Raw genomic sequence first — 27988 nt, 5'->3', positions numbered from 1 at the left:
CAGTCAAAGCTATGGTTTTTCCACGTATAGATGTGAGAGTTGGACCATAAAGAAAGCTAAGCTGCCAAAGAATTGATGCTTTTGAACTGCGGTGTTGGAGAAGACTCTTGAGGGCCCCTCACACTGCAAGGAGATCCAACCAGTCCATCCTAAAGGAAATCAGTCCTGAATATTCACTGGAAGGACTGATGCTGAAACTCCAATACTTTGGCCACCTGATGAGAAGTGACTCATTGGAAAAGACCCTGATGCTGGGAAAGACTGAAGGTGGGAAGAGAAGGGGACAACAGAGGATGAGATAGTTGGATGGCATCACCTACTTGATGGACAAGAGTCTGGGCAAGCTCTGGGAGTTGGTGATGGACAGGGATGCCTGGCATGCTGCAGTTCATGGGGTTGCAAAGAGTCAGACACGACTGAGCGACTGAACTGACTGATCCACTTGGATGACAGGGCAGGGCCCTCAAGATTAGGCTCAATTTAAAGCAGAATTTAATTTAAAATAGAAAATTAAGCCTATAGTTTAATATAGTTCAACACTATAAATCTGTACAGTAGAAACACTCTCCTCTCTTGCTGCTGTTTTTAGCCAGCAAGGAAAATGGGGGCTGCCAAGACCTTCCAGACGACGGGGGGAAACAGAGACTCCAGTCTTGAAGGGCACAAACAAAATTTTGCCCATACCAAGACCCAGAGGAAAGGAGCAGTGACCCCTACAGGAGACTGGGCCAAAACTACCTGCTGGAGCTGGAGGTCCCTATGGAGGCGGGCCAGCAGGGGCTCACCACAGGGATTGGGGCGCTGGAGGTCCCCCTTGGCATAAACCCTTTTGAAATTCACCATTAACCCTACCATAAAGCCTACAGACCCCAGGGCTGGGTGGCTTCGGGCCAAACAACTAGCAGGGAGGGAATGCAGCCACACCCATCAGCAGAAAATTGGATTAAAGCTTTACTGAGCAAGGCTCTACCCACCAAAGCAAGACCCAGTTTTTCCCATCACCAGTCCCTCCCATCAAGAAGCTTACACAAGCCTCTTAGCCTCATTCATCAAAGGACAGACAGAAGAAGCAAGAAAAAGCACAGTCTCACAGCAGCTAAAACAAGCCCTATTATAGAAAGTTAATCACGATGAAAAAGCAGAAAGTGATGTCTGAGATGAAGGGACAAGATAAAATCTCAGAAAAACAACTAAATGAGGTGGAAATAGGCACCCTTCCAGAAAAAGAATTCAGAATAATGATAGTGAAGATGATCCAGGATCTCAGGAAAAGAATGGAGGCAAATAATGAGAAGATGCAAGAAATGTTTACCAAGACCTGCAGGAACTAAAGAACAAACAGAGCTGAATAATACACTGGAAGGAATCAAGAGCATAACTGAGGCAGAAGAACGGATAAACGACCTGGAGGACAATCATGGAGATCACTGCCACAGCTGAGAATGTAGAAAAAAGGATGAAAAGAAATGAAGACAGCCTAAGAAACCTCTGGGACATTAAACGCACCAACATTCACATTATAGGGGTCCCGGAAGGAGAAGAGAAAGAGAAAGGAGCTGAGAAAATACTTGAAGAGGTAACAGCTGAAAACTTCCTGAACATGGGAAAGGACTTCCTCAACCAAGTCCCGGAGGTACAGAGAGCCCCAGGAAGGATAAACTCAAGGAGGAACACACTGAGACATACGGTAATCAAACTGACAAAAATTAAAAGACAGAGATAAAATATTAAACGCAGCAAGGGGAAAATGACAAATAACATACAAGGGAACTCCCATCAAGCTATCAGCTGACGTCTCAACAGAAACTACACGCCAGAAGGGAATGGCATGATATTAAAGTAATGAAAGGGAAAAACCTACAACCAAGAATACTCAACCCAGCAAGACTTGCATTCAGATTTGATGGAGAAATCAAAAGCTTTCCAGACAAGCAAAAGTTAAAGAGAATTCAGCACCACCAAACCAGCTTTACAACAAATGCTAACTTCTCTAGGCAAGAAACACAAAAGAAGACAAAGACCTACAGAAAATAAACCAAAAACAATTAAGAAAATGGTAATAGGATCATACATATTGATAATTACCTTAAATGTAAATAGATTAAATACACCAACCAAAAGACACAGACTGCTGGGTGGATAGAAGCATGCACTTCTGCTCACCACATCACTGCCTGACCCCACAACCTGCATATAATTATTTTATATTGTTAATCATGTGCCCATTATGGCTTGCAATCGTAATTATCTTTTATTGTTTGTCTGGCTATTGATTGTGAAAACTGATAAACATCTTTTACTATTGTGATTATGTAACTATTACTCAGTTAATACCACTGTATCATGACTGGTCAACAGAAAAATAACAGAACTCTATATATCACCAAAACTAGGATCCAACAGAAAACCTGTAATCACTTTTTAAAATCCAGATGCATATCTGAATCACCTTGAAATTTTCTGGAAAATTAAAATACTCAGGTACTGCTTTTTTTTTTCCTCTAGAGCTCCAGATAGTTTCTAACGAGCAGTCATGTTTAAAAATGACCAGATTACGTGATGATCTTTTACTTTTATCCAGTTTGTCTCACCTTTTCTGCTTCACATTCAGTGCTCCCATTTCATTTCGTTTATGTTCTCCAATTTCTCTTTTTTTGATGCTCTTCCTTAAGCCTTTATCAAGTGCAGTAGAAACGCTTTTGTATACATATCAGTTCAGTTCAGTTGCTCAGTCATGTCCGACTCTCTGAGACCCCATGAACTGCGGCATGCCAGGCCTCCCTGTCCATCACCAACTCCCGGAGTTCACTCAAACTCACGTCAAACAAGTCCGTGATGCCATCCAGCCATCTCATCCTCTGTCATCCCCTTCTCCTTCTGCCCCCAATCCCTCCCAGCATCAGAGTCTTTTCCAATGAGTCAACTCTTCGCATGAGGAGTTTCAGCTTTAGCGTCATTCCTTCCAAAGAACACCCAAGGACTGATCTCCTTTAGAATGGACTGGTTGATCTCCTTGCAGTCCAAGGGACTCTCAAGAGTCTTCTCCAACACCACAGTTCAAAAGCATCAATTCTTTGGTGCTCAGCTTTCTTCACAGTCCAACTCTCACATCCATACATGACCACTGGAAAAACCATAGCCTTGACTAGACGGACCTTTGTTGGCAAAATAATGTCTCTGCATTTGAATACGTTATCTCGGTTGGTCATAACCTTCCTCCCAAGGAGTAAGCCTCTTTTAATTTCATGGCTGCAATCACCATCTGCAGTGATTTTGGAGCCCCCAAAATAAAGTCTGACACTGTTTCCCCATCTGTTTCCCATGAAGTGATGGGACCAGATGCCATGATCTTAGTTTTCTGAATGTTGAGCTTTAAGCCAACACTTTTTCACTCTCCTCTTTCCCTTTCATCAAGAGGCTTTTTAGTTCCTCTTCACTTTCTGCCATAAGGGCGTTGTCATCTGCATATCTGATGTATACATATAAATATGTATAATATATATTTTAGAAAACTTGTGAATTTTTGCCTAACTAAAAAAATTATGGCATTTTGATTCCACTTGTTTGACTTAGTATGAATAGACTGCTAGATTTCTGATTAAAAAACAGATATGCAACAAGCAACAAAGGTCCACTGCACAACACAGGGAGCTACAGTCAGTATCTTGTAATAACCTCTGATGGAAAATAATTTCAAAAAATACCGTATGCATGTTTATGTAACTGGACCACCTTGCTGTGCACCTGAGACACTGTAAGCTGACTACACGTCAATAAAACACATTTTTAAAAAAACAAAACCAAGATAAACCTGGAAAACAGCTCAGAAACACCTTTTAAACAAAACAGGCAACTACCATACCATCCAGAAGTTGTGTGCTTTGGCATTTATTCCAGAAAGGTGAAAGTTTATGTTCACAAAAAAACCCTACACATCAATGTCCAGAAAGGCCTGCTATGTAATCAAAACCTTGACGCCACCCAGGTGTCCTTCAGCGGGCGAAGGGCTTCATCACAGTGCGCCACCAGCAGCAGGAGCAGGGCGTGGCCCTGGGAAAGGACAAGCTGCTGAGACACGTGGACACCCGGGTGAAGACCCAGGCGAGTCGGCTGAGCAGGGGGAAATGCACGGCTCACAGGGGTGCGCACTCTGTGATTCGGTGGATGCCGCATTTCTTGAAATGACAGAACTACAGAAACGGAGACTGGCCCACGGCTGGGGGGAGGGACGTGGCTGTCAGAGGCAGCAGGAAGCCCTCATGGCCGTGGTTCCCTGCTCTGTTATCGGTGTCCAAAGCCTGGTTTGTTGTCACTGGGGGAACCTGGGTGAAAGGGCACACAGGATTTCTGTGTTATCACTTACAACTGCACGTGAATCTACAATCACCTCTAAATTTAAAGTGTGAAAGTGAAGTGGCTCAGTCGTGTCCAACTCTTTGCGAACCCATGGACTACAGCCTGCCAGGCTCCTCCGTCCATGGGATTTTCCAGGCAAGAATACTGGAGTGGGGTGCCATTCCCTTGTCCAGGAGATCTTCCCGACCCAGGGACTGAACCTGGGTCTCCCGCACTGTAGGCAGACGCTTTACCCTGAGCCACCAGGGAAGTCCAAATTTAAAGTTTAGTTACAAGTAAATAAATAAACGGCTGAGGGGCTTCCCTCGTGGTCCAGGGTAAGAACCCGCCGGAGAGTGCAGGGGACACGGGCTCAATCCCTGCTCCAGGAAGATCCCACATGCTGCGAAGCAACCAAGCCTGCGTGCCACAACTACTGAGCCCGAGCCCCAGAGCCCACGTGCCGCGGTGACTGAGCACGCCCGCCCTGCAGCCTGGGCTCGGCAGCAAGAGACCACAGCGACTCGAGAGCAGCCCCACTCGCCGCAACCAAAGAAGGCCAAGAGCAGCAAGGAAGACCCAGCACGGCAAAAATCATACACCCTTTTTAAAACAAAAAATACAAACAAACTGTCGCTGAGATCTTCTGCTCCTATGGGTCTCATCTGATGGACAAGAAGGGAGCAGAGGGGTTCAAGGTCACAGTCCAGACCCACCACCCGGGGAAAACTGTCATTCTGGCTCAATCAGCTCTGTGTGTAACAGACTCTGAGAGGGGCAGGCATGTTTCTGTCCTCAGGTCACTGAAAATGGAACAGAACTCGCCGTGCCCCGATCTCTGAGCCCGGGGTGACCTGGCCCTCCCTCACCCCACCCCGCCAGTTCCGAGAGCCAACCAGGCTCCCCACGAGCCCCGGCTTAGGGCCTTGGCCACAGAGGGCCCCCAGCTGTCCTCTCTGCCACCCCCATCCCGGCCCCGTGTCGCTCTCCTGTCGCTGGTGACAGTCAGCGAGCACTGCGTCTGTGTCCCCACTCGCTCAGCCCCTCTGGAGCGCTGACAGGTCCTGTCGTCTGTGGTGGGCTAAGCACCCAGCGCACAGCGCCACTCAGCAAGGATCTGCTGAATGAAGCAGAGAGACCCTCTCGCCCCCTAAAAAGCCAGTCACGTGAGGCCAGGTCTGGCAAACAAGGTGGGTAAAAAAAACACGGAGTTTAAAAAAAAAAAAAAAAAAAAAGAGCTGTGCTTGATGCCCCACATCCTTTATGCAACAGATGGGCTCCCTTAAAAGAGCTCTTAGAGACTCTGTGGGGTCCCAAGACCCTCTGTGGAGAGTCTCGTTCACCCTGGATCTAAGGGTGATCAGACCAGGAATTTTCCCATGTCTTCAGAGAACTGTCAAGCGCCACCACCTCCAAGGGCTACCTTACAGCAGGGCTGTCTGTGTCAGCCGAGTCCCCTGAAGGGGAGGTGCGCATGCTCAGTCATATCTGACTCTCTGCAACTCCATGGACTGAAGTCAGCCAGGTTCCTCTGTCCATGGGATTCTTCGGCAAGCACACTGGAGTGAGTTGCCATTTCCTTCTCCAGAGCACCTTCCGGACCGAGTAATCGAACCCACGTCTCCTGCACCTCCTGCACTCGCAGGCAGATTCTTTACCACTAAGCCACCTAAGAGGGAAGGGGGCTGTTCGCAAATCCCCCATGCCCAGACTAGTCCTGGAGTGTCTTCAAAGCCCCGGGTGATCCCAATATCCAGCAGAGCATCCGGCCTGACAGCTCCGCCCTAAAATATGTCTATGAATAAAGCGTACTTTCCTGGGACCCGTCAGGTCAGACTCACGGCTATAAGTCACACACAGGATGCACGGAAGCAAACTAAAACTTCAACCCACAGGGACGACTGTTAAGCTGGCTGCTTTCTCTCCATCCCCGAGTGTTCAGATGTTTCTACGTGAACATCAGGAAAATGTCCAGTGGCCTCCCAGGGCACACCTGCAGTGCTCTCTGGGGTGGGGGTGGCAGTACTGTGGAGACAGGTGGCCAGGACAGTGGCTGAGGTGGGGAGAAGCCCTTTCTTCAGCCTCTGACAAAGCTCTTCCAACACAACCGTGGGTAAAGACCTTCCCCCCGATGTTCCTCTTCATCATCCCAGTTGAGGAAAAATGGGAGGAAGTGGCCAGCCTCATTCTATCATTTGCAACACAAAGGTGGGGATAGGACGTGGGGGACCGGACAGTCCACACTCAGCAAGGCTGAAGCAGCAGCCACCGTGGGTGATGGGACGATCCAACTCTCAACCTCCTGTCCTACCGCCTCGAGGACGCCGGGAGAGGCCCACCGTGCAGAGCCACAGACCCTGAAACTGAAAATAGGCTCTCCAACCTCTTGATGGTTTCTCATGATCCTTTTTCTTTGCTAAGTCACTTCAGTCGTGTCTGACTCTGTGTGACCCCAGAGATGGCAGCCCACCAGGCTCCCCCGTCCCTGGGATTCTCCAGGCAAGAACACTGGAGTGGGGTGCCATTGCCTTCTCCATCCTTTTTCTTAATCACAGAGAAATCTTTTCAGGAAATAATCTCTCTGTGGTAACAAAACATTTTTATATGCCTGCTCAGTTTCACTTCAGTTTCCTTTCCCTTTTCTGTTCAAAATCAAAGAAAACTGAGATGTGTGACGGCAGCATTTACAGTCAAGTTCGATTAATACTGTGACTTCTGCCCATCGGTTCATCTGTGAGCAGGGCTAGCAGAAAGGATGGTCACCCGCAGCCTACAGCGACCTCTCAAGGGTGTGACTTTTTTTTTACTTTCCTCTTTCTACTTTAAACAATGTGTCAATCATTGCAATAAGTATGTATAAATTTACAGAAAGTTACTTCCCTGGTGGCTCAGACGGTAAAGCGTCTGTCTACGATATGGGAGACCAGGGTTCGATCCCTGGGTTGGGAAGATCCCTTGGAGAAGGAAATGGCAATCCACTCCAGTACTCTTGCCTGGAAAATCCCATGAACAGAGGAGCCTGGTAGGCTACAGTCCACGCGGTCGCAAAGAGTCGGACACGACTGAGCAACTACGTTCACGTTCATGCTTTAATTAAAAAAATAACTGTTAGATATCAATAGAACCAGAGGGGCAGAGGCTCTAGAGAGGCTGCCTTTGTTTAAAGCAAATAAAACGACGACGGTCTTCTACGTGCACTTGTCCAGGCCGAGGGGCGCTCCTCTCTCTCCTGGGCGGCTCACACATCACCACAGAACATTCTCACAGAACCCACACGCCACCTCAAATGCTCAGGTCACTGTTTATCTGAAGGAGTGTGGTAAAAAATAAAGTTGGTTAAGAAAGAAAACAGACCTAAAGCCCCCTCTGGGTGACACAAGCGGTGTTACAGACCAGGCGCGGGGCCCGGGGCGTCCCGCGCGGCCAGCGCTGCGGGGTGCGGTGAGGCCATGTCTTCCAAACCAGATGCTTCTCCCGACTCTGGCTGGCTGGTCGGCCCCTTCAGCTACACCTGTTCCTTCCTGAACACTCGGTGGGTACACTTGCTGATGTTTCCAAGCTAAACCTTTTTATGGAAAAACACAGAGTGGTCCTTCCTCCATAATAGAGTCCTTATCATAACAAAGTCGATGTCGTTATTGAATTATGTTAGCAAATTTCAACGAAATAGATGGAAATCCTTAGTCGTATCAGAAGTCCTTTAAATGCTGAAAAGCCAGGAAGGACTCAGAATCTGTGCTGGGAACTAAGATAACAACCAGGTTTGGGATGAGCCTGGTGGCCCAGTGGTTAAGAATTCGCCTTCCAACGCAGGGGACGAGGGTTCGGTCCCTGGTCAGGGAACCAAGATTCCACGTGCTCTGGGACAACTAAGCCTGTGAGCCGCAGCCACTGAACCCGAGTGTCACAGCTAGAAGCCCACACGCCACAGCGAAGCTCTCTCGTGGGGCCAGTAAGGCCTAACCAGGCAAAATAAACAAGCAAACACTCAAAACACACACTTGCCTTCTTGCCGCCATGCTCAGAGGCCTAGCACTTATGCGAAGTTAACAATCCCATTTTATTTAACAAGCAAACGTCTTGTCTGGCGGATAAAACGCTCTCTGCCAACGATTGTGGTCATGCTGCTCCCGGCCTGGCGCCCCCTTTTCCTCAGACCCCTGCCCTGGCCCCGGCTCTGGGCCTCTTTTCGGCCTCAAAGCGCCACACTCTCACTCACGCATCACCAGGCACGAGGCATAACCTACACACCACTCGATCCATCCACTTAAAAAGGTGTCAGGCCCCAGGGCGAACTGCACCAGCCCTGGGGGGTCCACACCCACTACCTCCTTGTAAAGAACCCCTTTATTAAACACCCCTGGAGTCCCCTAAGCCGAGTGCCCGCTGTCCTGCCAGAGGCCCAGCTGATGCAGCTGAACCGGCTTTCCCCGTAGCACACAGTGGCATCTGGGCCCCGTCCCGGGGCCTCACTGAGCACACCTCTGGTTTTACCCTGTGTTGCGGGTCATTTACCCGCTTATTCATTCACCTGAAAAAGCATCATCTGAGGCGCTGTTACTCGCTGGCTCTGGGCAGGGTAGGCGACGGACATGGGGGAACAAGCAGGCAGAGACCCTGCCCTCACAGAGCGCCAACTGACTGAAGACAAACGAAACAAAGCCACGCCAACACCACCACCGCGTCACAGCTCCCGGGAGTGACGGGGGCTTGTGGTGGGCTGAATGGTGGTTCCCAAGAAGAAATATCACATGCTAATCCCTGGAACCTGGGGATGTGACCTTATTCAGGGAAAGGGTCTTTGCAGATGTGATTAAGTTAAGGATCTGAAGATTAAGAGATCACCTTGGATTATGTGGGAGGCTGGAAATCCAATGACAAGTGTCCTCATACGCAAGACACACAGGAGAAGATGTAGAGGGGAGAAGGCCGAGAGAAGACAGACGGGGACGAGTGATGCGGCCACAAGCCAAGGAGCCAGCAACACCAGGAGCGGGAAGAGGCTACGCGTGGGTTCTCCCCTAGAGACTCTGCAGGGAGGGAGCGTGGACACCCCTGATTTTGGACTTCCGGCCTCCAGAATGTGAGAGTATAAGTTTTTCTTGTTTTAAGCCACCGAGTTCGTGTGATGTGTTATGGCATCCACAGGGAATGAATCCAGGGCTGGAAGTTTCCACTTCCCCTCGAGATCCACTCTCCATCCTGCTCTGGGTCCTGGGGAGGCTGCCTGGCTGAACCACAGCCACCACGTGCCTTCTGGTTCCAGCTGGACTCAGCGATGGGAACTGAGGGTGGGAGGAACCTGAAAGGAGGAGGGGGTTCTCTGGGCCCCCTCCCTCTGGGGTGGCTGTAGGTGACCTCAGCCACCACCCCCATCCAAAGCAGCCCTCTCGCTCCTTCCCTTGTTCTCCACAGGCTGCTCCATCCCTCAGGCCTGGAGGTGGGACGCGCACACCTGTGGCCAGACCTGCACCGGCCCTGGGGGGGGGTCTACATCCCCGTCCCCCAAGCTGAGCGCCCCATCTTGCCAAAGGCCCGACACACAGAAGTGGAATGGCTTTTCCCGGGGCATACAATGACATCTGAGCACACGCTCAGCCTTCTGATGAGAACATCAGGCCCCTGAAGAGAAGTGTGTCGTGTTCACTCCCCCTTGCCCAGAACGTGGCACGGCACCCAGTCACCACCACCTAGCACTAAATGCTGGTCCCGCTGGATCTGGAGGACTCCTGACTGCTGCGGCCTCGGGCCACTGCCCGTCAGTTGTTAAAACCTTGCTGAGCTGTTCTGAAAATTAGCTTCTTTGAACGTTTAAAATACATATTTAAACAGTTAATGTCACAGATAAATGCTCGCTATTACAAACAACCAGGTGAAACTATCTGCGCCAGGAGTGCAACAGTTTGGGAGTGAGACGCAAAGGAGGACACTGAGCTGATGACAGTGATGCCCTGAAGAAAAATCCCCCGCCCCGGTGCAGACATCAGACATGCAGCCAGGTGCACTCATCAGACACCAGTCAGCTTCACACAATCCCTTCTCTTCAGCCGAAAGTCAGCCCTCCTGGAAAGCCTATTAAAATGTGGGAGTAAAGTTATGATTGTGATGGCCTGCTGCTGCTAAGTCGCTTCCGTCGTGTCCGACTCTGTGCGATCCCATAGACGGCAGCCCACCAGGCTCCCCCATCCCTGGGACTCTCCAGGCAAGAACACTGGAGTGGGGTGCCACTGAAGCCACTTATTTCACGTATCTTTTTTTTAATCACTCACAAACTCCAGTACCTAGACTATGAATCATGACAGCCACCAAAACATGTTTCACACAGTGGCTGGCTCCTTTCATTCATTCATTCAAAAAATACTTAAGAAGCACCATTACGTGCCAAGCTGGGGGAGACAACAACCAGAATACAGTCTGTCCTTCTGAGCATCAGTCTCCGCGTCAAGACCTCCTTGGAGACAGGCCCTGGGAGCTGACCACCACCCAACTCCAGAGGGCACCATTCACTCTGCACTGCAGCCCCGGCTGCATTTGCTCTTCAAATAAAAGGCCCTGGGGAGGAAAAGTGGGGGGAGGGGGGAGTCAAACAGATGTGAATTTAAAGATTTAGGTAAGATGAGTTATTGGTGGCGACAGGAAAGCTTCACTTGCCAGCACCTGTTCAATGTCCAACGAACATTCACTGCACGCCTGGCGCTGTGCCACCTTCTCGTCACGTATTATCTCCATTTAACCCTCTCGGTGAGCGTGAGACAAATCTGTTCCCATTTTACTTGGGAAAAAGGAAATTCAGTCTTAGGGAGGTTGAAGAGACCACCACAGTCGCAAGTACCTGGAAGGAGCTCCGGACCTGCAGCCTTCAGTGTGCGGACACTCAGCCCCAGCGTCTTGTGCACGATCGTGCCATCGACTGCGCCACAGCAGCCTCTCTCCCGCAGAGGCCAGTCTATCGCGCCTGCCACCACGTCTCTAAGTGCCAACAACCGCCTAAACTCCCTTCCTGTTTATGTCTCCTATTTATTTTTTATATTTTCAAACACAAAGCAAAGCAAAGGTTAAATATAAATGAATCCCGGGTGCCCTTCTCCTGGGTCTGACAATCAGCAACATTTGCCAACCCCATTCCATCTGCCTGTACTCCTCACTTTAGAGAATGTATTTTAAAGCCAATCTCGGCATAGTATCATTTCACCCTCAAAATTACTATGTATCTGTAAGGCATAGGAACTTTTATTAACTCTAACTACAACACCATAACTACATTTACTGAAATTCTTTAGTTTCACCTTCTGTGTGGGTCGGCCTGCATTCCTCTATGAGCGTTCTGCCTCATCTGTTTGAGTATCTGAAATAACTAATATAGGAAAAGCAGGATGAATGTGTGATTTCACCGCCCCTTCACTTTTAAAACCACTTTTAAAGGCTGAGTTAGTGCTCCAGCAAACTCTTAAAAACAACCAGCAGGCTTTTTTTCTGGAGATACCATTATTAGGTAACAGATTTTTAACCAGCTGTCGTCATTAATCTTTCCAGTGCTCAAGTTGTTCACGGCCAGTGGGAGACACCTCGAGCTGGCTCTCAGGCTGACACCCCCCAGGCCCTGACAGCTGCCCTGCTCTCTGCTGAAACAAGACGTCCCAGACCCATCTGTACGCATGGGGCCCCCAACCCAGACTGGTCCTTCTCAAAGACATGCTGGTTCCTTCTGGTGGGAAATTCATTTTGATTTGAATCTTTTCTCTCTAAATAAAATTAAGTAGAACATTATTTTTAATACAAAGATACAGAACGGAAGAAATCTCAGCCTCTGTACTTCCTACTAGGAACGTTCAGGTTGCATTAAGACTTTAAACACAGCAGGCTTAGGGATTAGGTGATAAAAAGGTCGGCGTGCATTCAGCCAGGTTAACCTCATTCCCTTTAACTGTGCTGTATTTCACCAAAGTTGCATGCAATTTGAGTTTAGGCTTAAATACTAAAGGTTATCAGAACGCCCAAATTCATCTTCCATTCAGTGAAAAGATGTTCCCAGTGATGCACTCACTTTATCAGTTTTCCAATTAAAGACAGACTCTCAGGAGGAGCCTGTAACCCAAGCCTACACTATCCCAGAGGAGACTTGCAAACGCAACCCAATGTGGCTTGATTTAACCTAAGTACTCCTTGAGTTTTTATGAAAAACTCAACAGCTGCTGAGTTGGACTGTTTAACATGCTAACAAAATTAAGAACCTGAAAAAAAAAAAACAAAAAATACAGTTAAAGAACTGGAGAACATTCTGAAACTGTTCTAAAATACAACAGTCTCGTGGGCTGTGTGAAACCATCTCCAAGGCTACAGCCTACTCGGGAAAGGACATTTGCCAGCTGCTTATCAATGTTCCACCAAAACAACCACTCAAACAGAATGTATTAGACTAAAAAAGACAGCTATACCAAAATCCTTCTTGCTGACAGAAACTTGCTGTCCTCAGAAAGCAGCAGACGAGGGATGCAGACTCGACCAACCCTTTCCACATGGAGCTGGCTTGCATCTTAAAACTGAGTGTTACTCACTCTAAGTGCAAAACTGAACACAGAAATGCAAAAAACTAGGCTTGAAAGTAAACGGACCAGCTCCAGGGAAGAAGTCGGTGGTCTCCGAGACACACAATTTGATTGTTCTCTACTTCTGGCAGGCACAACACACCAGGGTGTTCTGTTGGGCTTTTTTTTTCCCCAGAAGACTTACTTCCTAATATTTAGAGGAAACTAAACAGGATCTCCCCACTCCCTGGACTTGCGTGGACAGCTGTGCCAGTAATAGCCGCTACCCTCCTGGCGTCACGGGCCTTGTATCCTGGGGACTCAGGGTGGAGACAAAGAGGGCTGAGGAGCAGAGGCAAGATGGGACCCAAACAGACCACGATGTGACCTGTCTCCATCCCTCAACTCCTAAAAGCAAGGGGCTTGTCACACCTGCACCTACCCTACTCCTACAGAATCAGAACCCCACCGCAGGTGAACCAGGAAAGCAGAGAAGCCCTCATTTCATACTATCAGAACCAGTCAGCTCAGCTGCTGGTTAACTGAGCAGTTTGGTTAAAGTGGTAACTCACTAAACACTTAGAATTTTACAGATCTTATCCATGTTTTTAATTTAAGGCAAAGGTCTTTTCTTAGAGATAAGGTCCACCAGCTCAAGTTTCAGAAGTTCCTCATTCAGACCACAGCCTCTCTGTGGGGAACTTAAAAAAAGACACTGGACAAGCAAGATGAGAGCAGAGTCCTTCTGGACTCTTCAATTTCCCCCCAGCAAGTCCATAACTAATTCACTAGCTTTGTTTTTTTTCCTCTAATGAATCACCTGTTAGCCCTCAGCTTACAGTGTTTTTTTTTTTTTTAAGATTTTTCTGATGTGGACAAGTTAAAGCCTTTATTGAATTTGTTACAACAGTGTTTCTATTTTATGTTTTTTGCTTTTTGGCCAGGGAGGCATGTGGGAGCTTAGCTCGCTGACTAGGGATTGAACCCTCATGCCCTCTATTGGAAGGCAAAGTCTCAACCCTTGGACAGCCAGGGAAGTCCCAGCTTACAGTTTTCATACACGGTTCATCAGTTGCCATGGTATTTAATGAAATCATGTAATTACTATAACAAATAAAATCAGAGTGAACACGTCTGAGAGCCAACACACTTGACTCTGGGTAATTACTCGGTGTGGGAGCCGAAATGCCCGGGGGATCTGCCATGACGAAGGGGGGTGGGGCGGGGAGGCATCAATCACTGTATCTGATAAAGGGCCTGTATCTGATAAAGGGTCTGGCGAGCGCCAATTACTGGAACACTTCAGTTAAGTGGAGGGAGGTCAACTAACAGCTTCTATTGTAATTTTAAAATCCAAATCCCTCCTCCCCTTCCCAAAAGAAGGCAGTCTGTGGAAGACAGAACTTCTAAACTTTGCTTTTCTCATTAGTAGTTCCTTGCCAGCACAACCAACCAAAGCGTTCACTTGTTTAGTGAGAGCTTCGGGGTTTTCCCCTCTTCGTCTCCTCTTAACCACAATCTACAAGAAAAGTATGCATGAGAATACTCTGGAATCGTCTTTACACAGGTGCAAGTGAGAAAACGCCTCTCCAGGAAGATCTGGGTGTGTATTAAGACTACATCTTTAGAAGACGTTGCTTTTACATGTAAAATGTATCATGAGATGAACTTTCCAACACCTGACTCAAAAATTCAGTTTAATAGGCAAGGTTTACTCTCACGTGACTGAAATTACTCATCTTCTGTTCAGTATGAGAAAATGCTATTCTAACAACAAGTTTTTTTTTCCTAGTCTGTGGGTAGAGAAAGGGATTAGTCAAAGGAGAATCAGTTACTCTAAGTTATTCTACTTAAATTTCATACACACACACAAACTGCAATTATAACTGATACAGGGAATAAAATTTCTAAAAGAATCACCAGGTACTTAATTTTTTGAAAATAAATCATTCTTAAGTATTGATATTTTAACAGATTTATGTTCAAAGATGTTAACTGCAATATAAATTATGAGAGCAAAAAAAAAAAGAAACAGTACCTAAGGGACTAGTCACATAAATTGTAGCATCAGTTCAGTCGCTCAAGTCATGTCCGACTCTTTTTGACCCCATAGAATGCAGCACGCCAGGCCTCCCTGATCATCACCAACTCCCAGAGTTTACTCAAACTCATGTCTATTGAGTCGGTGATGCCATCCAATCATCTCATCCTGTCATCCCCTTCTGCTCCCACCCTCAATCTTTCCCAGCATCGGAGTCTTTTCAAATGCATCAATTCTTCCCATCCATCAGGTGGCCAAAGTATTGGAATTTCAGCTTCAGCGTCAGTCCTTCCAATGAATCTTCAGGACTATTTACTTTAAGATGAACTGGCTGGATCTCCTTGCGGTCCAAGTTGTAGCATACCCACATGATTAAAATATAAGTCGCTAAAAATGTCATGTAAGAATCTTCTGACAAAAAATAAGAAAGTGCTCAGAGCATAACTTCACAGATAAAAAACAAGACAAAAACTCTACAAGCAAAATTATCCCAGTGGCAGAAAACAAAGAAAACATATAAAATGTTTAACAGTGTTTATCTCTGAGTGGTGGTGTCACACGTGACTACCTATTTCTTCTTCATAGTTCTGTATTTTTTAGTTTTTCTATAATATAAATGTTAAAAATGCAATTTTTAAAGGTTTGATCAATTGGGATCAGAAATTTTACACACTATATATACTTCCTTGCCTTCTCAAAGCGATGAAAACAGGACAGCCTTTGATGGCACAGAATTGTCAGTATCAAGTAGCCACAGTGCCCTCTGTGATAAAAACATGCTCCTGGGCCACGAAAGCAGATGGCTGCATTTATGACCTTAAATAAGCAGTTGCCGAAGTATGCCCCAGGGGACCTAGCCCTACCAGACTGATTAAGTGTGGGAAATATTGCAATACATACTATTAATAGCTGTAAGAGAGAAACCAGACAAAGCAAAGCAAAAATAAAACCCCTCTTATTTAACCAGATTCCCCAAATTTCTCCACCATGGAAACTTTTTAATGTAATCACCATCAAAAGCCACGGAATTAGGCAAACCCTACCCTAAATCAAACAGCCCCAACCACTTCATTAACAACTGCTGAAGCTTTATTTACTGGGCATTTATTAAACTGTCATGCACCGTGTTCCACAGTTTACAAACACTGTCTTATTTAATTCTCCAAATGTCTCTTAAGGATGATATCTTAATTCTCCCATTTTAAAGATGGGGAAGGCAATACTTAGGAAGGCTCATCCGTGTCCAAAGTCTCCTAGCAACCCAAATCCTGTCTTAACCACTATGCTTAACAGCTGATCTTCCATTTTTGGAGCAGCTTCATTTCTTTCTTGATGGTGTATGATCAGCTCTACTAGTTATCTCCTACACCCTGGAAAAAATCTCCACTGACAAGCCAGAGGACCAAGCGTGTCGTTATCTGAGTTGTGTGCAAAGCAAGATTCAGCAGACTGGGCACTGAGTGCAGTGTAAGACTCCCCGCTAAGAGAGTCTGGCTCACTGAAAAAAATTTTTTTCTTCCATCTTCTTTCAGCCTTCTGATTGATCTCTCTGCTTTCTGGTCTTACCTCCTCAAATCCATCCTCCTCTGGCTGCCTGAATCATTTGTATGAATCACCAAGTGTGACTGCACCACTCCCAGGCTTAAAACCTTCCCTGTGACTGGAAGGTGAAGCCCAAGCCCTCTCCACAAGCGTGGGACCGTCTGGTTTCTGCCGGCCTCTCTGACCCCGTCCCCTCACGCCCTGCCCTGGTCCCTCCAGCAAGGCCTGCAACAGTCCTGTGCACACGCTGTTTCTTTCCTCTGTGTCTCCGTTTGTGGGGCCCGGAAACCCTTCTCCCTCCTTACCTGGCTAATGCACCCTTGCAATCACAGCTCCTGAGTCATCTCCTCCAGGAAACACTCCTGCCGGTCACCCCGAGCCCTGCAAAGGCTCTCCGGGTCTCCCTTCCACTAGGGTGTGCCCTCACCCCTACTGCATCCCGGGTACATTGGGATCGGCTTACGTGCACCAGTGCGATCCTCAAAGATGAAAATTCTGTGGCTTAGCAGTTTCACTTCCCCAAGGTGCTCCATGAAGGTTGAGTAAACGCATAAACTTCCTCAACCTCAGCTGTGCTCCCATTAATGAAAGCCGCTTTCTGATGGCAAACGTTAATTAGCACTTACTCTGTCCCTCTGCCAACCCTGGCCCTGGGCTATGGTATGAAAATAACCTCAGGGTGCCATTAGCTAACCTTGGAGACAATAGAAAATTTGATTGGAAAGGAACATTAACTATGGCACTGCTTGTAATGTAACAACCATGTGAATATCTGCTTTTCACATACACTCTGGTACGATGGAGCGTGTTGCTCAGTTTAAAAGCTTTCCCCCGGTGCACTGCGAGGCAACCTACTGACAAGAGCGCTCCACCCATGGCTCTCCTTTCCCTCTTCCCTATGAAGAAACTCAGAATTCTCCTCCGTCTTCATGCCATTGGGTAGGATGGCTTTCCTGAATGATGATGGGATGTGAAAACCCCCTGGAGCTGAGGAAGGAGATAAACCAGCTAGCGTGTTCTGAGCCTCAGCAATCACACGCGTGAGCAGAGGCTGACGCACGGGTCGTTACAGACACCGGGCACTGCAGCCTGGCATGGCCCCCTGAGCGACAACCTGCCAAATGCTGTGATAGAAGCCGAATCTACGACCGAGCTGACTGCGCTCAAGAGCACCTCGACTGCGCGTGTCCTGAGGCTCCTCTTGACCAGTGTGTGCAGCACAGGCAGCGCAAAAGGAGGCTGACTTGTCTGTAAAGTCGAGTCATCAGACCTGTTTCTCCTTGCGCCTCCACAGCACCCGTTCCCTTCTCTCAACCCACCGAAGATACGCCCAACGGCCTTTTAAACTTTTATGCTCCCCTTGATTTCAACAAGTGCTTGGAAGAGGTTACTTTGCTCTCAAATTTGTATCTCTAAGCAAACCATCCCTGAGCTCCAGAACCGCACAGTCATCTGCCCACTGCACGAGGCCACATAACTGCCCTGCCTGTCCCCTATGCTGGGCTCCCGCGGCCCCAGGGACCACCCCCCTCCTCCAGCCTTGCTCTGGGCCCTCCTTTTACTCGCTTTCACTTAAAGACCAGCTAGCTCCACTCACTCAGGAGCACTAACTGGGCACAGCCTATGTGCCAGGCCTGTGCTAGGGTGCCCAGGACACAAAGAATGGAGCCCCTGTGCCAGGCGGGGACACAGGGAAGCAAGTGACTTACCAAATGTGTGTCAAGTGCCACCAAGGAGGCACAAAAGAGGCTAAGGGGCCGTGTGTCTGTGACTGAGCGGGAAGAGCGTCTGGAAGGCAAAGCTGATGGGGCCCCTCAGTGGGCAGCTCCACGAGGGTGGGAAGGGGTTCGGAAAACTGGTCTGCATCTCCCCCCCAGAACTCTGGCTCGAATCCTAACCTCTTCTCGCCTGGTCTTCCGGAACCCCCCTCGCCAATCCAGCCCACACTGCAGCCAACACGGCCTTCCTGAAGCGCTCCTCCGATCACGCCGCTGCCCCGCTCCCAAGTCATGAAAACTCAGTGCTTCCAAGTGGGTCGCCACCCAGCTCCTGCCCAGGCTCTCGGCCTCATCAGCTTTATTTCTTGTCACTTCCCTTCACACTAGCAAACCTGACCTGGTAACTCACGAGTCATGAAATCTACCCTGAGCTTTCCTGCTCGGTGCCAGGCTCAGCCACCTTCCTGAGCCCTGACTTCTGTCAAAATACAATTTAGAGAAATAAACACCTAATTCAAGACAGTGGCTCCCTGGCTGGGGGGTGGCGATCACGCTCAGGATGGAGCACAGAGGTTTGCTCTGGCTCGGTCGCATTTTCCTCCTGAGCTGCTGGCAGGTACACAGATGTTCCTTGTGTCATTCCACACCCTTATAGGAATTACCTCATTTATTTTCTTAAAGCTTACCCGCCTATCAAAGTCCATCTCTTGCAGTAGGAACCTAATCTAGCCAGAAAGCCCCTCTTCATCTGACATTCAATGTTATTTACAATTCACGTCTGGCCTTTCTCTTATTCTTCCTCTAAAAAAAATAAACAAACGACTGTGGTGAAACATACACAACACGGGCCTCTCCTGGTGGCTGGGCGGTGAAGAACCAGCCTGCAATGCAGGAGATGTGGGTTTGATGTCTGGGTTGGGAAGACCCCCTGGAGAAGGGAATGGCAACCCACTCCAGTGTTCTTGCCTGGAGAATCCCAGGGACAGAGGAGCCTGGTGGGCTGCAGCCCATGGGGTCACAGAGAGCCAAACAGGACTTTCCGACCGAAACAACAGCATACACAACACCATTTCAACTGTGGGAGCCTGCCGGGCGGCCACACCATCACCTGTCTCACCTCCCCAAACCGAAGCCCCCCCAGTCTCTCTTGCTGTAGATGTCTGTGCACTGCATCTCCCTAAGTTATAGTACAGAGGTTATACACTATCCATGTTTCTGCCCTTTACAGTGCCTCACACAGCGAGCGCTCCACAGACGTGGACCTGACACGGGGTCGTCTTGAGATGGCAGCCAGGACATCATGCCTTTTAGTTTTAGCAGTAACAGCCAATAACAGCTTCCTCAGTGTTCACTCTGTTCCAGGTTCCATGGTAAGTATCCTAACAACTTCTCTGATTTAGCCCACCTGCAACCCTATGGAGGCGCTTGCTGTTATTATCTGCTTTATTTTCAAAGAGGAAACTGCAACTGGAAAAAGACTGAATACTTGCCAAAGGTCACATCACTGGTAACAAAAGCCAGTTCTGTACTGCACTGCCCCCACTGCGCTTTTAATCAATAGAGAGGAAGTAGAGAGCAATTAAGTAAAATAAGGGATCGGATTTCACGTAAGCCAGCCTAAACAATTCTGAAAATCTCTCCAAAGAAAGGCAGCCACCCTCTACCAACTTCACCTGCTATGCCACTTAGCCTCACAAGAACCCTAAAAGGCAGGCCTGGCCACTGTCCTCACTTTCCCGGGGACACACTGAGCTGGAAAACAATGAAATAAGTCACTAAAGTCGCAGCTATAGTCTGTCCACAAAATCTAGATGCTTTCTTTGAAAAAGAAAAAAGAGTCAGCCAGTACTGGATTCCAGAAAATATTCTGAGACAGAGTAATGTTTTCCTCAAGAGTTAAAGTCATAGGTCCATGGAAGAGAAGATTTAAACATAAAAGCTGAAGCCTGTATATATATATACAATAATGACTGGATGACAGGAACAGAAACATACTCCAGTAGTAGACACTCAAAAGGGTTTCACATCTCAGCTTCTAAAAACCAGTCCCACCAGCGTTCAGAGCTTGTTTGAGGAAGCAGTCCCTGGTCGTACACTTCAAAGAGCCATTATGATTCATGCGGTAGCTTCGCAGCCCCACACAAATCACCCCAGAACACGCCTTAGGGAAACAGCTTCTTCCAGACCAGGCTCTTGAGTTTCCACAGAACTGTTTCTCAGATCCTCAGAGTTTTTGCGTGTGGGCAGTTTTACCTGCCACAGGAGCAGAGTTCCTGAGTTTGAAGTCTTAGTGAATCCTCAGCTAACACCAACTCATCAGCATTTCCTCGGAAAGCACTGGGAAGAATGACCCAAGAGGTCCGGTTTAGCTGCCTAATCCCCTGAGCGATGGTTCCTTTTAAGGGAGTGCCCTGCAAGTCCAATGGGGTTAATGTGGACAGACAGACAAAGGCCCATTCCACTGCCAAGTAAAAATAACTTGACATAAAATAAAAACGTGTGCATAAGAAATATCAGCCCAGAGCAAAAGGAAAGAGCTGCCGATCAGTAGGAACACACTACATTTTAGAGAACTGCACGCAGACAAGAGAACAGGAAAAGAGAAACCCACGGGCAGGGAAAATGAGAATGTCTGCCGCTCCAACACAATTTGACTCTAGTTTCCAGCTGGACTACAGCTCAGAGGCCACAATCAAAACAATGTAAGCGAAGCACAATACACAGCTGTATTTAAACCCAACAGTGAACGCCTTCAAAACCTAGCCACACTTTCCAGTCGCCACAAAATAGCCCCTCAGGCTTGAAGAAGCCTTACTCTACAATTTAAAACACTTCCTTCTGCCAATTAAAAAAAAAAAAAGGCCTTGGTTTAGGGTAAGAGATCTGCGCCTGAAAGTCCTGTTCTATTTACTGTCTCATTCTAGTGCTACTGAGACAATCACTAACCACAGAAAGCTAGAAAAAAGTTTTAGGTTAATAGCAAATAAAAATCTACTTTAGATTTTTGAAATAAGACCCTATTATCTGGTTGGGATGACCTTATTATATGCATGATTGTTGGTAATTGTTCCAAAAAGAGAACTACAAATTACTAATGCAATTACTCTTTATTGAACACTATTAATACGTACCATGTTAAGGACCTAACCCTGGAAAAGGAAATGGCAACTGACTCCAGTATTCCTGCCTGGAAAATTCCATGAACAGAGGAGACTGGTGGGTTACAGTTCATGGGGTCCCAAAGAATTGGACATGACCAAGCACTCACACAAGGACCTAACATGCACTCTCTAATATAATCCCCAAGTCAACTCTAAGAAGTATTTTCATCGAACTTGGTGGTCGACGGTCCAGTGGTTAAGAATCCGTCTCACCAATGCAGGGGATACAAGTTCGATCCCTGGTCCGGAAAGATGCCACAGGCCACAGGGCGTCTGAGCCCTTGTGCCATAACTATTGAAGCCCGAGCGCCCTAAAGTCTGTGCCCCATGAGAGAAGCATGTGGGCAGTTTCTCTGCAATGAGAAGTCCAATCACTGCAACTAGAACAGCCCCCGCTCACAACTAGAGAAAACCCACATGTGTAAACCAAGACCCAGCACGGCCAAAAATAAAACTAAGAAGTATGTTTTTTTTCCCACATATCTTTCCCCAGCGGCGGCTCACAGAGGTGAGGTGACCTGCCTGCAGTCACACAGCTGGGCAGTGGCCAGGCCTGGCCCAGAATATATAATTCCAGAGCCCAAACGTTCTTTAACACCAGATCATAAACACGCCATCTGTTCAAAGCTATTTCACAAATATTTCCTTCTGTCTCACAACCACCCCCAAATAAACCAACACGCAACATTAGGAGCTGAGTGAAACTACCAGGGCCAGAATGTTGGTTGTTCACATCACAGCCCTTCCCTCAGAAACACACCACACACACCCAGGGCAACCTTTCGAAGGGTCACCATGGCTGGTGAGCTGTCTGGCTAAGGCAGTCTGGTTTTCACGTTCAATTTCTTTAATAAAAGCACTATACCCTGAAGAACAAACCTTTGCTGAGTAATTTAACTTAATCACGTGGCCTAATCAAGAGAGGTTGGTCCTCAGTATTTGTATGAGGTACTCTGGGATGAAGATCATCTGTACTAAAAAAAAAAAAAAAAACAGAAAAACACCTGCTAGATTAATCTGCCTTTCCCTTTAAATAGTAACCTACAGTGTGTCTCAGATAGAGGAAACAGGTAAAGCTGTCCTAACAGCCTGAATCAGCAGACTGACTTGACTCCACAATCTCCCCTCCACTAAAAGGCACTTTACTTCGATTAATGTTCTACTAATGTAACTACAGTACTCTGTCCTGAAACTGGGGAGTCACATATAATAAAATTAACTTGTAGGCAGTGTTACACATTAGAAATACATACCTATCATTTTATTATTAAACTAGAAAGATGCCTGCAGGCAGTCAACAAAAGGTCTCCCGGCAACTGACAAGCAGAGTTAACTAAGCAAAGATTTTCTTTCTTTGGAGACATGAAACTCTCATTCAGTCAAGAAAGATGGATTTTGTCACTTATTCTTCTCTTAAAAGGAAAGCGCCACATGGAGACCATAAATGGGGTGAATTGCATCTCAGAGCAATGTTATATGTGCCAAGTTACAAAGCCTGTGAATACAAGGGGTGGATTAATGGAAAGACTGATACCATCTTACTACAGTGGCCTCTCTGTAGCTCCGGACAATGATCTGTTGAGGGTTTTCCAGTGATTTTGAATGTGCAACCTCCATACAAGCCCCCTTTTAAGGGGGCTGGCTCAGTGCTGAACAGTCAATCCTTTTGCAGAAAGCAAGCCAAAAGCCCCCACACAAGCTTCTGGGTGAGAAGCTTGGCCCTGTAGGCGTGGGAAGGCTCAGACTTCAGAGACAAAGGAGTAAAAGCAGGAGGTGGGCTGGGGGGAGCTGGCTGGGCCTGGGTCTAGCAGCCTGGAGAAGACCCAGACTCACAGGGCTGGACTTTCGGGGAAAGAGTTCAAAAGGGCTGGGGGAAAAGGACAGAAGAAAGCACACCAGGAGCGAAGTCAGTTACCCCTGAGAACAAACCCTGCTACAAGGGATGGAGTGAGATCTCCAGAAACAGCAGTGGGCACACCTTGCAGAGACGGGGCAGTCTGTCTACTATCAGAGGTGGGGGTGGGTTGTCAGCCCCTGACCTCCAGTTTGTCTCCTAAAAAACAACTTGGCCCCAGCGAGGAAGGACACTATGGGGCAGAGCCACCATACTAGAATTACCACATTCCCTTCTTCTACGGAGGGGGGGCATGGCATCCTTCTGCCAACCCACAAGACCGGACAACCCCTGGGACAACACTGGCAAGACGCCTTCCAAACGAAGTCAGACCCGGAACAGGCCCTCTGACCCTAAGGATCCCTCAGATAAACGGCCAAATCAGATCTTAACCTAGGTAAGTCCGCTGCCTCGTGTCTCCCAGCCTTGGAGACCCCTCCCCACCCCTAAGGCCCATCTCAGAACCACCTCTCAGATTTAGCTATAGACACTGCCCCCAAATCCATCTCGGAACCCCCGATCCTTTCCCATGATTCCTATCTAGCTAATCCACTCAGCCCCTCAAAGCCTATCCTCAGATCCCAGTAACTGTTTCCCTGTACCCGTCAACCCTCCCCTCAACCCCAACCCCTGCCCAGACCTAACCCTCAACCCCTCAGTCCGGTCTCAGGCATCCCCAATCCTTGACTACCGTCCCCTAGACCCATTCCAACCCAGTCTCGGTCCCTCAATTCCCTCCTCGCCGCCCCAAACTCGGCCACAGCCCTCCACGATCCCGAACGCCCCTTCCAGGCTCCCTAATCCGCATTCCACTCCGCCTCAGGACCCCTCCAGCCCCCGCAAGCTCTGTCCACCCAAGACGCTTTTCCCAGCTCCGCCCCAGCCTCGGTCCCCTCATCCCCAAACCCACCTCAAGCCCCGCCCCCCCCAATTTCTCGTCCCAGTCTCCTCAATCCAACATGAAGCACCACGACCGTCTCCGCCTCGGGCCACCTCCAGCCCGCCGCGGGCCCCCGGCCCCGCGCGCCCCCCTCGAGGCCCCGCCGTCGCCGCTTTGAGCTGCCGCTCGGCTCACCTCCTCCATCTTCTGCACCATCTCTGTCAGCTGCCCCTCGTCCTCCAACAGCTCGTTGAGCTGCACCAGCGACAACCCGGCGAACCGAGCTTCGCTCGCAGCGCCCGCCATCGTCCCGTCTCGGCCGCCGCCGCAGCTCTGGCCGCCTGGCTTCTCGGACCGGAAGCGCCGCCCTCAAGGCCCGCCCCCAGCGGGGGGGCACGTGACGCCAGCCGTGGGCCCTGACGTCATCGCCTCGCGGGCGGGCGGACATGACGTCGCAGTCTGGGCACTTGACAGGAAGAGTGTTAGGGGCTGGGGTTGTCTCTGGGAAGGGTGGGGGCTTCTAAGGGAAGGGACCTGGAGATAGGCTTGGGACGCTCTGGTCAGCAGTAATGATGTCACTGCAGCATGACATCAGGAGGGTGTGCCATGATGTCAGAAGAGCCTTTTCCTCAAGGAAAAGAAATGCCTAGATGTGAAGAAAGCAGGCAGCAGGACGGAAGTTCGTGCAGCCTAAGCCCAGCCTGACCGAGGGAACCCCAAAGAAGGGGATTTATGGGAAAACAACTTTAGATGCCTTTGTTTTTTCGTAATTGTGGAACTGCCAATTCATTCATTTGACAAAATTGAGACCTACTGTGTGGACTAGGAATTGGGTATATCAGTTCAGTTGCTCAGTCATGTCCCACTCTTTGCGACCCCATGAATTGCAGCACGCCAGGCCTCCCTGTCCATCACCAACTCCCGGAGTTCACCCAAACTCATGTCCATCGAGTCGGTGATGCCATCCAGCCATTTCATCCTCTGTCATCCCCTTCTCTTCCTGCCCCCAATCCCTCCCAGCATCAGAGTCTTTTCCAATGGGTCAACTCTTCTCATGAGGTGGCCAAAGTACTGGAGTTTCAGCTTCAGCATCATTCCCTCCAAAGAAATCTCAGGGCTGATCTCCTTCAGAATGGACTGACTGGATCTCCTTGCAGTCCAAGGAACTCTCAAGAGTCTTCTCCAACACCACAGTTCAAAAGCATCAATTCTTCCGCGCTCAGCTTTCTTCACAGTCCAACTCTCACATCCATACATGACCAATGGACAAACCATAGCCTTAACTAGACCGACCTTTGTTGGCAAAGTAATGTCTCTGCTTTTTAATATGCTATCTAGGTTGGTCATAACTTTCCTTCCAAGGAGTAAGGGTCTTTTACTTTCATTGTTGCAATCACCATCTGCAGTGATTTTGGAGCCCCCCAAAATAAAGCCTGACACTGTTTCCACTGTTTCCCCATCTATTTCCCATGAAGTGATGGGACCAGATGCCATGATCTTAGTTTTCTGAATGTTGAGCTTTAAGCCAAATTTTTCACTCTCCTCTTTCACTTTCATCAACAGGCTTTTTAGTTCCTCTTCACTTTCTGCCATAAGGGTGGTGTCATCTGCATATCTGAGGTTATTGATATTTCTCTTGGCAATCTTGATTCCAGCTTGTGCTTCCTCCAGCCCAGCATTTCTCATGATGTACTCAGCATATAAGTTAAATAAGCAGGGTGACAATATACAGCCTTAACATACTCCTTTTCCTAACTGGAACCAGTCTGTTGTTCCGTGTGCAGTTCTAACTGTTGCTTCCTGACCTGCATAATAGGTTTCTCAAGAGGCAGGTCAGGTGGTCTGGTATTCCCATCTCTTTCAGAATTTCCCACAGTTTATTGTGATCCACACAGTCAAAGGCTTTGGCATAGTCAATAGAGCAGAAATAGATGTTTTTCTGGAACTCTCTTGCTTTTTCCATGATCCAGCGGATGTGGGCAATTTGATCTCTGGTTCCTCTGCCTTTTCTAAAACCAGCTTGAACATCAGGAAGTTCACGGTTCATGTACTACTGAAGCCTGGCTTGGAGAATTTTGAGCATTACTTTACTAGCGCGTGAGATGAGTGCAATTGTGTGATAGTTTGAGCATTCTTTGGCATTGCCTTTCTTTGGGAGTGGAATGAAAACTGACCTTTTCCAGTCCTGTGGCCACTGCTGAGTTTTCCAAATTTGCTGGCATATTGCGTGCAGCACTTTCACAGCATCATCCTCCAGGATTTGAAATAGCTCAACTGGAATTCCATCACTTCCACTAGCTTTGTTTGTAGTGATGCTTTCTAAGGCCCACTTGACTTCACATTCCAGGATGTCTGGCTCTAATTGGGTATATAGTTCTGAATAAAATTAAGAAGACCCCTGCTTACATGGAGCTAACAGACAGGGAGGCAAACCAAAAATAAACGAAATGATTACAGATTGGGAGCGTGCAAAGAAGGAGATGGATGTTGAACTAAAGAGAGTAATGGGGATACCTTTAAAGGGAGTAATGAAAGGTGGTCCTCTTGGAGAAGATGGCATCTGAGGAGATCTGAAGGACAGAAGGGCAGAACCACCCACCATTCCTTTAGGAAGCCCCAGGCTGCAAGACCAGCATGTACGAAAGCCCCGAGTCAGTTCTAGCTTGCTACATTCAAGGAAGGGCAGAAAACCAGTATGATTGGAGCATCAGAGCAGGGACCCACATTATTGCCGTTTGCCTCAACTCAGAGGAAGGCACCTAGACATTTAGTTGGGCCAAGCTGTGCTCTTTCAGAGATATTATTGCCGGTGCCATTGTGGAGTCTCCCCACTCCTAGAAGCGTTTCAAGATCCAGGAATTCTGGGAACTTGTTATCCTGCTTTGGAATCTTCCACAGTTCTAGCTGGAAGAAACCAACATCTGAGGATAACCACAACAGCTTCCTAATTTTACACATAAGGAAACTGAGGCCCTTGGAGGAGGAAGTTGTCTTCTTTCAAAATCAAGTAATTGGCAGATCTCCTGGCTCCCAGACTGGCATCGGCCACGCTGGCATCCTACCACACTGACCTCGGCGCATAACTCAGCACTGAGCACAGTCCAGACATTCAGTAAACACTTGTTGGCTGACTAACGAGCTTTGTACATGAGGCTGATGTTTCTGCTCCCCCATCCGTAGAGCATAAGGTCTGAGTTGTCTGCCCATACATTAGACTGGGCTCCAGTGACCATTCTCTTTCCTCCTAGCCCCTGTGACTAAGGGCACAGATTAGTGGGAGATGAGTAAAACTAGAGGAAGCATTTCATACTATCTGTAAACAAAAAGATTTTCATTGAGTTCGAAAAGAGCCCTCGATTGTTTTCTTCCTTTGAGTTTGTCCAAAAAGGTGGCTTTAAGAAAGACCATAATAAAGAAGAAGGCAATGGAGAAAGTCAAGTTTATAACCAGAGTAGGCACTCAGTTTAGTTTCATTATTTTCCCTTTCCTCTCCAGGAAAAGTATAAACCTGCCAAAGTGAGAATAGTAGCTGTACTTCCAGGAAATCCTCACCTATGAGGCTTAAGATGATGTCCAGAAGTTTCTTAAATTCCCCACAGAAGGTAAGAACAAGGTTGGAGGTCAGAGCACTCCAGAACATAGAGGGATGAAGTAACTCATCCAAGGCACACCAAGAACAAACCTGGTCCTGAATGGCATACCTGTATACAGTAGTCCCTAGAATGCTTAGTCCAAACCAGGTTCACAGTTCAGCCCTGCCTGGTCCTTATAAACCTTCTCAAACCTGCTTTCTGCCACTGACCTAGTCAAGTCACACACCACTTCCTTTGTCAAACAGAGCAAACCACAGAAAGGTCTTGTTTTCTGCGGCTCTAAAAACTTCTCGTCGCTC

At 48.0% G+C, this 27988-nt stretch overlaps 1 protein-coding gene across 2 annotated transcripts in view; it reads right to left on the bottom strand.

Annotated features, from left to right (window-relative positions):
- The window catches only part of VPS37B (VPS37B subunit of ESCRT-I), a 30942-nt gene extending 6380 nt beyond the window's left edge, over nt 1-24562 (bottom strand). Inside the window, exon 1 of one of the 2 annotated variants that reach the window (XM_069557746.1) lies at nt 24292-24562. In XM_069557746.1, the coding sequence (XP_069413847.1) occupies nt 24292-24402 (111 nt within the window). In that variant the 5' untranslated portion in view covers nt 24403-24562. Of the gene's footprint in view, nt 1-16748; nt 16897-24291 lie in introns of those variants that run through there. The other variant, XM_069557747.1, reaches the window with a different exon arrangement.
- Between the last annotated feature and the right edge of the window lie 3426 nt (nt 24563-27988).

The sequence above is a fragment of the Ovis canadensis genome, chromosome 17 (assembly GCF_042477335.2).
Source record: "Ovis canadensis isolate MfBH-ARS-UI-01 breed Bighorn chromosome 17, ARS-UI_OviCan_v2, whole genome shotgun sequence".
NCBI classification, from domain to species: Eukaryota; Metazoa; Chordata; class Mammalia; order Artiodactyla; family Bovidae; genus Ovis; species Ovis canadensis.
The sequence above is the reverse complement of the archived record's forward strand: the minus strand, read 5'-3'. Positions and strand labels throughout refer to the sequence as shown.